Raw genomic sequence first — 13,567 nt, 5'->3', positions numbered from 1 at the left:
GACAAGCTGCCACAAAGTTCCGCCGCACGCACCATCAGGGTCTCTGCTTCCACTCCCAGATTGTCCTTGGACCCACATTTTGATGGACTTTGTGAAAGATCTGCCTTCTTGTCAAGGATTTACTACCATCTGGGTAATTGTGGACAGGTTTTCCAAAGCTGCACACTTTGGACCTCATTCAGAGTCGGTCGAAGCGGCCGCACGGAAAAAGGGGCCGGATATGCAACTGATTCCCTCGCAAGTTGCGTCCCTAAGTTCGAATCGGTAGTTGGCCGACCAAGGGGAGGAAGCGGTCGGAAGGCCAAAAAATACGCCCCCTTCTCGTAGGCATTGCACGTCATCTCCGGGCATATAAGGATTAATCGAGACCATTGGGAACTGGTCGTAGAGCTTAAGGTTGACCATACCCTCTCTTAAGCTCTACGATCATGTCAGTGTAAAAACCTCCCATGTCACATGTGCCATGACGCTACTTTGTTAATTATGCACTCCCATAATCCGTATGCACTCCCATAAAACGCCGTTCGCATAATGAGGCCCGCCTGCGTTCGGATCTCCACTCCCCCGTTTTCAAGCACCTTCCCCTGTTACCACCCACAAACGCCTCCATCTGTCACTCAAACTACCCACCTGTCTGTGTTCAAGGAGAGAGAAATTTCTGATCATAGCGGCTAGTTTGCGCACGCGCATTGCGAACTTTACGCAAGCGCAGTATAGCGAACATCGGTGGCGTACGACCGTGCGGCCGCAACGACAGACTCTGAATGAGGTCCTTTGTTCCATTAAAAGGACTACCTTCTGCTCCAAAGTTAGCATCGGCTTTTATAAGGGAGATTTTCCGGTTGCATGGATTTCCAAAAGACATTGTGTCAGATCGCGGGGTGCAATTTACTTACAAATTCTGGAAAGCATTATGTAAATATTTTTTCTGGTCAAACTAAGCTTTTCATCGGCCTATCATGCTCAGAGTAACAGTCAGACGGAATAGGGAAATCAAGATTTGGAAAAATTAATTCGTATATATGTGTCGGCCAATCAGGATGATTGGGTTGCTTTACATCCTTGGGCTGAATTTGCTCATAACTTGTTTCATGAGTCAGCGGGTCATTCTCCATTCTTCATACAGTATGGGTTACACCCTGCGTTACCAGAATTACCAGTCTTTGGGTCGATAGCTCTTCCAGTTGTCCGTGATACAGTTAACGTCCCTCCAGATGTTGAGGAATAGTTTAAGAGGAACTTGTGCAGAGCATCTTCACGATACAAGATAGTGGCAGACAGAAGGAGGAGGAAGGTTTCTTTACTGTGTGCGGGTGACAGAGTATGGGTGTCAACCAAAAATTTACATCTGAGGGTACCTACAATGAAATTCACTCCCAGGTGTATTGGGCCATTTCAGATTCTCCAAGCAATAAATCCTGTGGTTTATCGTTTAAAACTTCCTGGCACGCTTACAGTTCCGAATGTTTTTCACGTTTTCCCTTTAGAATAGATTTTCGAAGCCCTGTGATCCTCCAGCAGCTATTCCAGTAGATCATCAGGAGGAGTACGAGGTGAAGCAGATTTTAGACTCCAGGATGTCCTGAGGTATAGTCCAGTTCTTGGTGGACTGGAAAGGATATGGCCCAGAAGAGCACTGTTGGATCAAGGCCTCAGATATTCACTTACCGGGTCCGGCAGCACTGGTCTGCAGAGGGGCAGCGGGTGGTGCATCACCAGCGTTCCCCACTGCCCTCTGCCTCTCCTTCCCCTGACGGATGCAGGGGGGAGCGGCTCCCTACGGGTGTGCGCGCCGAACTGCTGGAAATTTAAAGGCCCATACACACGCCCTTAAGCAACGTCACAGGAAGTGACTGGGGTAGCCCTGCTTATTTAAGGAAGACTCTGGGAGCACGCCAGTGCCAGAGTATAGGCTCATTTACTGTACTCCAGCATTCCTGTGATATTCTGTTACCCGTTTCTGACCTTGACTTCGTTTGTGACCCTGATTTCGCCTGACCCCTGGTACTGCACCCGATATCTGGTTTTGACTTCAGCTATTCCCTGTGACCTGTTTACGCCTGCTCCCTGGTACCGTCTAAGTCCGTTTGGTTTTGACCCGGCCTGTCGACTAAGCTATAAGTCTTCTACGCTTCATCCAGAGTTTACCAGCACCTGTATAAGGGAACCTATCCCGACGGCAGCGACCTGTGTGTCGGACGCATCCAAGTCCATACCTTCATGCGAGGGTCCCTGGTGAATACCGCTGGCACATTAGACTCCGCGCCTCAGGATTAGGTCTAGCCAACTCCCTAAATACGTGCCGCATCCATAATACGCCTGAGACTTACGACAAAAAGGTTGTGTATTTTTCTATCCTTAACCTCCCAATTCAAAATCAACAGAATATTTGGCATCTCAGAGTTTCCAGAAAAGAGCTCCATATTGTAATGGCAACTTTCCTGGACAGGAGACTTACCTATATATTAAGATTATGTGCCAAGTGACGACAGCCTCTGAATAGTACTCCTTGTTGAGTCTCGTAACTAATTATTTGGCATGATGGTTACATGAAAATTCTCTTGTATGGGGATGTTTAGTCATCAATGGGTAACAATAGGTTTAGTATGGGGGAGGGGGGGTCATTACTGCTCTCCAGTGGCGGTTACTACCATCTTCCATGAGGGGGGCTTCCTGCACTGCCTACCAGGCGCCACAACAGACACCAGCTTCTAGGGACTGCATCGGCAGCAGACCCTAGAAATTAGGTAGGCTGACGGAAAGGCAGGGAGTGGCTTCCTATTGGGTGCTCTCTCTGAAAATCAGTCCTGAACTGGAAGTCCCAGGGGTAGAAAACACCTCTTCCTGGGACTGCCTGTCTGGACTTTGATTAGCAGGAAGCACTTTATATGGAAAACCTTTGCCACTGCCAGGGAAGACACCCATCCACAGACAATGGTTAGCTTCATTGAGAGTGGCAAATTTAAATGGAGGGGGCTGCAGCCCTACACAGCCCCAAGGTAAAATCTGACACTGCTGCTGTCCATGTAGATCTGGCAATTATGTTTTGACAGGTTTGGAAAACTGGTGATTTATAGGTCAATTATGCCTTAAAAAGATTTGAGGTTTAGCATCAATTTAGCATATTTATTACATTTAATAAAATGGCACCAGCAAAGTCCATTGTAAATCAGTCTTTAGTAGATCCCCAGTATTTATTGTCTCTATTCATGTTCTCCTAACCAATTTAGGAGATTCCTCAGATTCCAGCCAACCTCCCCCCACTCACCACCCACCACATATACATATACACACACACACACACACACACACATCTCACCTTACAGACTGGCTGTACTTCCTGTTGATTTTCAGCTGCTGGTTTAGTTCCTTCAGTGGTACATCCTGTGTCCAACATTCCATGTGGCAGTGGGAAAAAAACAAAAGGGAGGTTCAGCCATAACAAAGTTATTATTCAGAGCCTTCCTGAACTCTAAACACAGAAGGGTCTGAGTGTCTGCATTCCATTGATGCTAAATTAGAAAATACTATGCACATCCCGCACAATTTGTGACAGCACTAAACTGTGGACGTTTTTAGTATTTACCTATATTTTGGTCAAACACTACAGGAAGACAACTGAAGATGAACCACTGGTGAAAAAGTGTTCCAAGAGATGTTTTCCTGTCAAGTGGTATATTTAGTATTGAAATAAGTCTAATTTATTTAAATCAAGCCATGTCTTATTTTGTGTTTACTGTAGGTGCAATTGACAAATGATTTTATTATTTGTGCAGACTAAAATATCAGTTCTGTCAACATTGCTTAACCAATAATAAGGAATAGTAACATGTTACATGTGCTTGAGGTCCTTATAAAGAGTTTGCCAGGCAAGATTTTCTTCCCTTTTTCAGTTTAGAACAGCGTTTCCCAAAATTGGTCCTCAAAGCACCTTAACAGTTCAGGTGAAGATTATTTAAAAAAAAAAAAAATAAATAAATAAATAAATAAATAGTTATCTGTGCTCAAGCATGGATATCCTTTTGGGGGGCATTTGTGATATATGTGCAATGTGCCGTCGGAAAGTCGTGGGAACATTTAGAATAGCAGCACACCATGACCTCTCCATCACTTATTTTACCTTCCCACCCCCACACAGGGGTGAACAGTAAAATGAGCAATGTTGGACCTCTGTAGCTATCAGCGATGTGCGAAGCCGCACATTGCGTCCCAACATTGTGGATAGTGAAATATACCCGTTAGGGTACTTTGGGGATTGAGTTTGGGAAACACTAGTTTAGGGCAAGACCTGAAGTGTGGTAATTTGGCCATTACATTATATGTACACAATTGATTGCGTCACCCAGGCATATTCTCAGGCTCGGACAGGAAAGGTCCTTCGTGGTGCAGATTCTACCAATTGAACACTCAGATCATTTTGATAAGGAGAAGCTGCCAGTCACAGAACAGTAAGCTGCCTCGCTGACTTAACAGATTCCATGATCTGTTCATACAGTAAACAAATTTAGAAAAAAAGATTGACATAACACAAGTCTGAAGAAGCAGACACCATACCAGTGAAATGCGTAACTACTGTACTTTGTGCTGTGATTCTTCTATATGCCGTATGCAAAACGCAGTTTACATTTCCAACATTGTTGAAACTCGCTGTGATAAACTTTGAAGCCATTTATAAAAAGCTGCCCGAGTATTCAATAGGTAGAACCTGCGCTGCAAAGTATCTTCCCTTTTCAACAGTCACTACAAGAGGTTCTCGAACACACTTCCTCCTTTAAAAGGCAGCAAACACTACCACTGGACTAAGGAGCACCTTCAGTGAGGCATTGCAGATCCATTTCTCCACATATTCTCAGGATAGCCGACAGATTGCTCTACTTAACATGTATTCACTTTGTATTGGCCAGAAACAAGTAATTAGAGCTAATAAATACATGGTAAGCATGTTTGTATCTACCAGTGACATGTTTGACAATATATTAGCTGCTCATATAGTTATATTTTAAAAATACTGCAAAAATTTCTTTGGGGACAAATTAGTCCATATTTACTCAATCCAAAATCAGACTAGGCAGTAAATATTTGACAAACATTAAGTTTCATTAAAATATGAGATATGGTAAGAAATTACCTTTGTTATCTCTATTTCTACGAAGTCCATAGGGTTCCACAGGATACCTTGGGTATAGGTGATGACGTCAGGCATTGGGCACTATAGTTAAAGTTTTCAGCCTCCCAGGATGCACTAGGGTCCCCCCTCCTATAACCCGCCCCCGAGCCAAGGCATCTCAGTTACGTACCAAGCCATAGGCCGGAGGAAGAGAAGGTGGAGAGAGAAAAAAGATCTGGACACACACAAGAATCACATTCTCACCAGAGGGAGACGGAAAAACCGGTGACCAGAGTAAAGCCCATCTGCAGCACAGGTGCGACAGGGCGGGAGTCCGGTGGAACCCTATGGACTTCGTAGAAATAGAGATAACAAAGGTAAGTTCTTACCATATCTCATATTTTCTACATCAGGGTCCATAGGGTATCCACAGGATACCTTCGGGATGTCCCAAAGAGGTATCCTTTAAGGGTGGGGATGCTCCAGTGCTGAAAGGAGAATCCGCCGCCCGAAGGAAGCATCCTGAGAGGCAAAGGTGTCAAACGCACAATACCTCACAAAGGTATGGACAGAGGACCACGTGGCAGCGTAGCAGATCTGGACTGCAGAGGCACCATGTCGAGCTGCCCACGAAGGACCCACAGACCTAGTGGAATGAGCCCTCACAGAGGAAGGAACCGGAAGGCCTTCATGAAGATATGCTTCTGAAATGGCCATACGAATCCAGCCTGCCAAAGTCTGCTTTGAAGCAGGCCAACCCTTTTTACGGAAGCCATAGAGGACAAACAAGGCGTCCGACTTCCTAAACGAAGAAGTGCGGTCAACATAAATCCTTAAGGCCCGCACAACATCCAAAGTGGCCTCACCCATGGAAAGGTCAGGTGAGTTAAAAGCTGACAACGATTTCCTCGTTGATGTGGAAACTCGAAACAACTTTGGGAAGGAAACCAGGACGAGTGCGCAGCACCGCCCTGTTCCTATGAAAAATCAGAAAAGGGGGTCTACAAGAGAGAGCCCCTAAGTCAGAAACACGTCTGGCCGAAGCAATGGCCAGAAGGAAAATTGTTTTAGCTGTCAGCCATTTAAGGTCCACTGAGCCCAGTGGTTCAAACGGCGGTCCCTGGAGAGCCCTCAGGACCACAGCTAAATCCCAAGGCGCCACCGGTGAGCAAACCGGAACGTCCACTGGACGGACAGAGCATCCACCAGAGACGCCTTTTCATCTCGTGCGAAACCCGTACACCGGCAACTTGTTGTTGTGCCGTGACGCCATGAGGTCGATCTCTGGAAGACCCCACCTGTCCACCAGAAGTTGAAAGACGTCCTGGTGCAAAGACCATTCCCCCAGATGAACGTCCTGGCGACTGAGAAAGTCCGCCTCCCAGTTGAGAACTCCCGGGATGAATACTGCTGATATGGCCGGGAGATTGCGCTCCGCCAAGACCAGGATGCGGGACACCTCTACGAGTGCCGCCCGACTTCGGGGTCCTCCTTGCCGATTTATGTAGGCCACGGTGGTGGCGTCGCCCAACTGGACCTGCACGGGGTGACCTTGGAGAACCCGCTGTGCCTGCTGGAGAGCATTGAAAACGGCGCGGAGTTCCAAGATGTTTATCGGAAGCTCCTTTTCCGCCTGAGTCCATCTGCCCTGGAACAAGTGTGGACTCGTGACAGCTCCCCAGCCCCGAAGGCTGGCGTCCGTTGTCAACAGGACCCAATTCGCCACCCAGAATGGATGACCCTTGTTGAGATGGGTCGTCTGCAACCACCAGGCTAGGGACAGGCGAACCTCCGGAGTGAGCACCATTGTCTGGGACCTTAGACTCTGAGGCAGTCCATTCCATTTGGACAGGATCAATTGCTGCAGAGGTCTGGAGTGAAACTGGGCATATTCCACCATGTCGAATACTGACACCATGGAGCCCAGTAACCTCATCGCCGAATGCAGAGACACCTGGCGACTCTGCAGACAACTGTGCACCCTCAACTGTAAGGCAGAGATCTTTTCCCCCGTCACAAAGATCCTTTGCTGTCCAGAGTCCAATAAGGCTCCGAGGTGCAGAATTCTCTGAGACGGGATCAAGGTAGACTTCTGCCAGTTTATTAACCAGCCGTGCCGGTGCAGTACCGCAATTGTCAGGTCCAAGTGGTGTAGAAGGAGCTCTGGAGATCCTGCTACCAACAGGTCGTCCAGGTACGGCAACATGCGGACTCCCTGCAGCCGCAGGGAAGCTGTCATAACCTTGGTGAACACACGTGGAGCTGTCGCCAGCCCAAAAGGTAACGCCCGGAACTGGAAGTGATCGTTGCGGATTGCAAGCCTGAGGAACTGTTGATGGCGTAAAAGAATAGGGACATGCAGGTAAGCGTCCTGTATGTCCAACGACACCATGTAGTCCCCCAGGTTCCAGCGCCAGAATGATGGACCGTAGGGTCTCCATCCGAAACCTCGGCACCCGCAAGGACTTGTTGAGTGCTTTGAGGTTGAGGATCGGACACCAAAAACAGATTGGATAGAAACCCTGGCCCCTCTGGGAGAATGGAACAGGCACTATAACTCCAGCCTGGAGCATAGTGTGCAAAACCTTCCGCAGTTCCATGGCTTTGTTCCGGTCTGATGGAAGACCCGTGGTGAAGAATCGGGACGGGGGCCTGTGCCGGAAGGAGAGGGCATACCCGTGAGAAACCACCTCGTGAACCCAAGTGTCTGTCGTGGTATTCGACCAACACTGGGCGAACTGCAGCAGGCGGCCTCCCACTTTGGGATCCCCCAAAGAGAGGCCCGGACCGTCAGGCCGCAGGCTTGTCATCTGGCTTAGGGGCCGGACGTCTGGTACTCCAGGCCTGTTTCCGGGGCTTGGCCGATTTTTGGGGGCCAGCCTGTCGGGGAAAAGACTGTGCCTTAGGCCTACCCTGGGCCCTGTAAGGCCGAAAGGACGACGTACCTGAACTGGAAGGTACCGCAGCAGACGGGAGACATGCCGATTTGGCTGCCGCCAGCGTGGCTACAATTTTGTCCAGATCCGGACCAAATAGGACTTCTCCATTAAAAGGCAAAGCTTCCAAGCCCTTCTTGGAATCAGCATCCGCCTTCCAAGATCGCAACCATAAGGTGCGACGAGCAGCTACAGCTGCTGAAGAAATCCGAGAAGTCAGGGTACTGATATCCAAGGCCGCTTCATTGATATAAGTGGCCGAATCTCGGAGATTGCCTATCAACTCGGTCTGTTCAGCCGAACAGTCGGAATCCAAAGACGCCTCCAAACTATCAGCCCAGCGCTTTATAGTTCTGGCTACTCAACAAATGGCCATAGTCGGCCTGGGCGCCCCCTCCCCGCAAGGGAATAAACAGACTTTAGGCAGATCTCCACCTTACGGTCCGTAGCATCCTTCAAGGAGGACGTGGAGGGCATGGGCAATGTGGCACTTCGGACTAGGCATGTCACATGAGAATCCACCTGTGGAGGGGATTCCCACTTAGAAAAATAATTGTCCGCAAACGGATAAGCCACCGCCAAGCGTCTCTGAGGCTGGCACAGTTTGCCAGATTGTTTCCACGTCTCCTCTAAATGGTCTACTAACTGACCCGAAAGAGGAAACACTGTGGCGTCACCCTTAATATCCTTAAAAAAGGCATATTTTGGCTTGGACACCAGAGGATCTTCATCCTCAATCACTAAAGCCGTGCGGACTGCCTGAATAAGTCCAGGAATATAAACCTTGGACAGCGTCCGACTCTTTAGAACGGAGAGGTTCTTGGTCAGAAAGATCCAGAATCTCCCCATCATCGGTCGTCACGTCGTCATCCTCATAAGGAGTGGACAGAGACGCCACCGGCCGCTTATGTGGCCGCAACACAGACTCCCCTTGTAACACGTCCGACAAATGCTGTACAGAACTTGTCAGTGAATTAACCCACGCAGGCTCCTGAAAGACCCGAGGAGGGGAAATAGGGAGACTGTGGGGTACAATCAATTGTCTCGGGAAACCCTGCATGGGTGACGACACCACTGACTGCTGGGACAATCCCATCTGTGGGAACGCAGGCTGCGGAGCTAACTGGCCCACGAGGGTTGTAAGCGCGAAACAAGCCCAGGGCGGCTCCTGTGCCGGAGCCGTGACAGTAATTGGCTGCGCTAATAAATAACACTGTCGACATAGCCCCTCCGCGTTACCCTCCCCCTCCACTATTGGTACCTTGCATGTAGTACAAATAAGCTGGAGAGGAAAGTCACTCTCAGACATGATGGTAAGTATGTGACCCCTCTCACTGATACTTGTTAGTATAGTGGGAGAACCACCCTGCAATCACCGCACCGCAAGGGCTTTAGCAGAAGAGCAGGGATATTGAAATGGGTGACAGTAGAAAGTGAAAGTACAGGCAGCAGACGCTAGCAGAAGTCACATGCAATGCAAAGAAATCAATTCCTGCGCTATCCTCAACTACGCAGACACAGAGCTGCATACACAGACCTGTAACCAACGGAGGAGAGGTATGCCGGGGGATCCAGACCGCGATGCCACCGATCATCAGCGTCCAGCAGCGCTCACCATGCTTCCAACAAAAGATGACCACCGAGGAGCAGAGAGGAGGCCGGCCTGGGGGAGGAGATCTGCCACAGGGCCAGTCAGCAGATGCAGAGAGGGCTGTGGGCAGCGGGGGAGGCGCCGCCTGTGTACAGGGAAGGCGCGCTCCTTTGGCATGCAATTAACCCCTGGGACGCCGCAGCGCTACCGCTCAGCCGCGGTCCACTGTCCCAGGGGGGTAGTGGAAGCGCAGGTTAGTTACCTGGCTCCACGCTGCAGCCAGTCCCCAGGGAGCCCCCTGCCTGGGGACTCTGGACCATGTACTCAGCAGGGACCCACCGCGGGACCCCGCTGCTTACCTGCTGCCCCCTTGAATCCGGCCATGGTCCCAAACATCTGGGGTCACCGCTAGCTGTGACCCCAGATGCTTACCAGCATCCCCGGATCAGTATCGGCGTTCTGGTACCGGCAGGGGTGTAGGGAAGACAGCATGGACGACAGCCTTGACTGTCCATGCTGTACTTCCAGATGAGCAGCCACAACTGCTTGCGAAGAAACTTCAGGGGCTAATCTTAGCCCCCCTCTAACAGGTGCATCCGACTCCGAGCCGGGCACCAACGAAACTGGGATACCTTGGCTCGGGGGCGGGGTATAGGAGGCGGACCCTAGTGCATCCTGGGAGGCTGAAAACTTTAACTCTATGGTAGGTGATGCCTGACGTCATCACCTATACCCAAGGTATCCTGTGGATACCCAATGGACCCTTGATGTAGAAATGTGCGTGTGTGTGAAACTTTTGTAAAACACAAAAATTAGTAAGGCGCTTTAAAAGCAATAAAATATATATCGGGGAATACAAGGACAGTAACAAATTTGGAACACAATCTGCATTGCCCGTTGGATATGCTCACCTGTGGCAGAATTTTCCTTAAATGCCATGGGTCACTATGTATGGAGGTACCCTCGTCCAATGGGTTATGTTGGGAAGGACACAAGTAATCACTACATCTTGTCCACTGATGATGGTGATGATGGTGGTGTTGGCAGTGGCAGCTATGATGAGTCACAGGTATATTTCTTTTGAGGAATGTTGGGCACAAGTCATTACAACAAAACATACATGCTCTACAGCCATATGCCACAGAGTGATGATAGTCAGTAGAATGGCTACTTTGATTGCAACACAGTGGTGGGTCCATTGCATGATTCATGCAGTACTCAGAAAAAGGCAAACCACTTTCCTGCCTGCTGGGAGAAGATGCATGATGATATGTATGGTCCACAGAATGCCTTCTTAGGTCTGGGACCATTGCCGGAGGTAAAGGATAGTCTGGCAAATTTGGACAAAAGTTGTTCTTATTTGCTTTACTGTGCATAAAGAGTTGTGAAGGAGGATCTTTACTAGTATCTTCAAAAAACCTCCTTCGATCTGCAAATGGCATAAGAACATTTTCTTCCGTCACACATGTTATTGGTGGAGCTACTCCTATTTTCATTCCATTGACTTCTGACGAACCCCTTCTTGACAAATGAGGCTGAAGTTTATGCTCTGGAGACCATGTCCATTTGGCACCATGAGGGTTATGCTGGGAAATTATGTTTTCAAAATCGGAGGGTTGATGGGAAGGCTTCCTCTGCATTGCACATACAGAAGAAAAACCATCCGATTTTGCCACTTCATTTGGCCTTTGTTCCTGAACCCGTTGCTCTTGACCTTTATTCTCCAGATGATTTAATTTCCATTTTTCACTAGTGGACTGCTCTGTAACAGGTTGTTCTCTGCTAAGCTGCATACCATTCAACTTAACTTCTGAGCCAAAAGAAGGGTAATTTAAACTGCAGTTGTTATATTCTGATATGTTTTTTCCAAGACCTTCAGTTGGAGATTCAATGTTACATGTGTTTTGGGATAAATCTGTACTCCAATCATCACTGGAAATTTTTGCATCTGGGTCTGACAAATACCTTTGTTCTTCAATGCATTTTAGACTCTCTGTCTCATTTCCTGTTTCGCATACCCACATTTCTGGACTATTAGGTTTACTTAATGAAGAAATCCTCCACTCATTCCTGCAATTGTCGGGTTTGGGGATCATGTTTGTAGTTGGTTGAGTATCCCTCTTAGAGTGAGCAAATGTCAATTCCGTATCCTTTTGAATGCCCACTTGCTTAGTTTCATAGACTTGCTGATGAATATCTGTAGTGTATGTTTTCCTACAATCATTGTGAGCTTTGTTTCTACACTTTAACGTTATTTCTTCATTTTCTTGACTGGTTTTATTCATAAATTTAATTATTTCTTCCCTATTGTAATTAGGAGTTCCATTCATTTTATCAATGATTTTGCTTCCCTTTCTTGCCTGATATGAACAGTCTGTAGGGTTAGTGCACAATTCAGCATTGGCTCTCTTGATTTCCAAAAGCCGTGCTTTGTTTTTAGGAGGTGGAGGCGGAGGAGGACCTGGCCGAGACTGACATTCAACTGCTTCTTCTTTCTCAACAGGCTCCTCACCACAAAGTAGAACTGAGGGACCTTTGCTCTTCTGCAACTGAGCTTTTCTTCTCTGTATTTCATTCCTTAGGTTGGTAGCAAAGCGGTCGCTTTTTCTCCGCATCTGAGCTGAGCGATGGCGTGACGTACCAGGCTTTTTTGTTGGACCTAAACTAATTTCCGATGCAACTCTCCCTTCCAATAGTGTCTCTGTGCCCAGGCCACCTGCATAATCATCTGTTTGCGTACATTGAGCTTCTCTCACCTCATTTGGCTTACTATTCAACCTATCTAATGAAGGACAGTGATGCGCTGGTATTATTCCATCATTAGTTTGGGAAAATCGTTCAATATTCTGTTTGTCAGACTGGGATGTTTCTAAATGTTTGCTAATACTGCACTTATGATCTTTTCCATTTTCTTCACTGCACTTATCTGTGGGATAGTGGGAATCTGCAGATGAAGCCATTTCCAACTCATTTCTAAAAACAGACTTCACACTGAAAGTTTCTGATTGATGAGAATGATTATGTGGAGCCTTTGGATCATTGCATAGTGACTTTTTAAAAGTTTCTTTGACCTTTTCAACAGTGTAACAGGTGACCTCATCTAGATCACTATTATTAAAGACACCAATCTTCCCATCACCTATAGGCCATCTGCTTTTCACTTTACTGCAATGGTCGAGTTGCCCCTCATCACCCATGGTAGACTGGTCAGTGCTTTGGTGGTTGTGGGCAGTCTGTGAGCTTAACATGTAATATTGATCTGATGACAAGTTTTCTTTCAGATGCAAAGTACAGTGTCCCCTTCTGCACAGACACTGGCCACGATCAGTATTGTTAATATGCAGAGCATCCGATGACCACCTACCAGATATATGGAAGGTGTCTCCAGGAGCCGACGCTCTCCTCCTCTCACTCTGGCACAGCTGATTTTTGGATGCCCGTAGACTATCCCTACGTACAGGTGGTTGAGGTGGAGATTTTATGATGTCCAAATGGTTTGTTTCAAAAGGGAACGAGGAAGGTCGCTGTGGATGTTCAACTAATGTTTGCATAGAAACATCCTCCAGGGGATCTACAGCACTTTGTCCTGTTTGGAGATATCTACCATCTTCTTGTTTGCTTAAGCCCAGAATACAGTTAACAGGAGAAGACTGATCTATTCTTGCAGATACTGTATAATCAGAGGTATTAGAGCTTGCAGAAAAGGAGCTGTAAGCAGAGTCTCTTTTGTTTTGGTACATTCCTGGATCAATAGGAGAAAGGGTTCCTTCATAGTAAGTCTGTCCAGGTTGGTCAAGACTTTCCATACTACCAATAGAGCTACTTTTGTCTGTGCTGCAGTGTCTTGAGAGAGGATTCCACTGCATAGGAAGCTCACTGCAAATAAACAGGAACACCATTAGTTGCCTGCATAATATTTTTTTTTTCAACATA

General features: G+C 47.6%; 1 protein-coding gene across 1 annotated transcript in view; it reads right to left on the bottom strand.

Moving 5' to 3' along the window:
* The window catches only part of SHROOM4 (shroom family member 4), a 170,075-nt gene that overhangs the window by 70,641 nt on the left and 85,867 nt on the right, over positions 1 to 13,567 (bottom strand). Inside the window, exons 4-5 of the mRNA XM_088444278.1 lie at positions 10,546 to 13,510; positions 3,320 to 3,384 (exon numbers count right to left, since the gene is read on the bottom strand). Of these exons, the coding sequence (XP_088300404.1) occupies positions 3,320 to 3,384; positions 10,546 to 13,510 (3,030 nt within the window). The remainder of the gene's footprint in view (positions 1 to 3,319; positions 3,385 to 10,545; positions 13,511 to 13,567) is intronic.

The sequence above is a fragment of the Taudactylus pleione genome, unplaced genomic scaffold, assembly GCF_031769625.1.
Source record: "Taudactylus pleione unplaced genomic scaffold, aTauple2 ptg000352l, whole genome shotgun sequence".
In the NCBI taxonomy this organism is placed as follows: domain Eukaryota; kingdom Metazoa; phylum Chordata; class Amphibia; order Anura; family Myobatrachidae; genus Taudactylus; species Taudactylus pleione.
The sequence above is the reverse complement of the archived record's forward strand: the minus strand, read 5'-3'. Positions and strand labels throughout refer to the sequence as shown.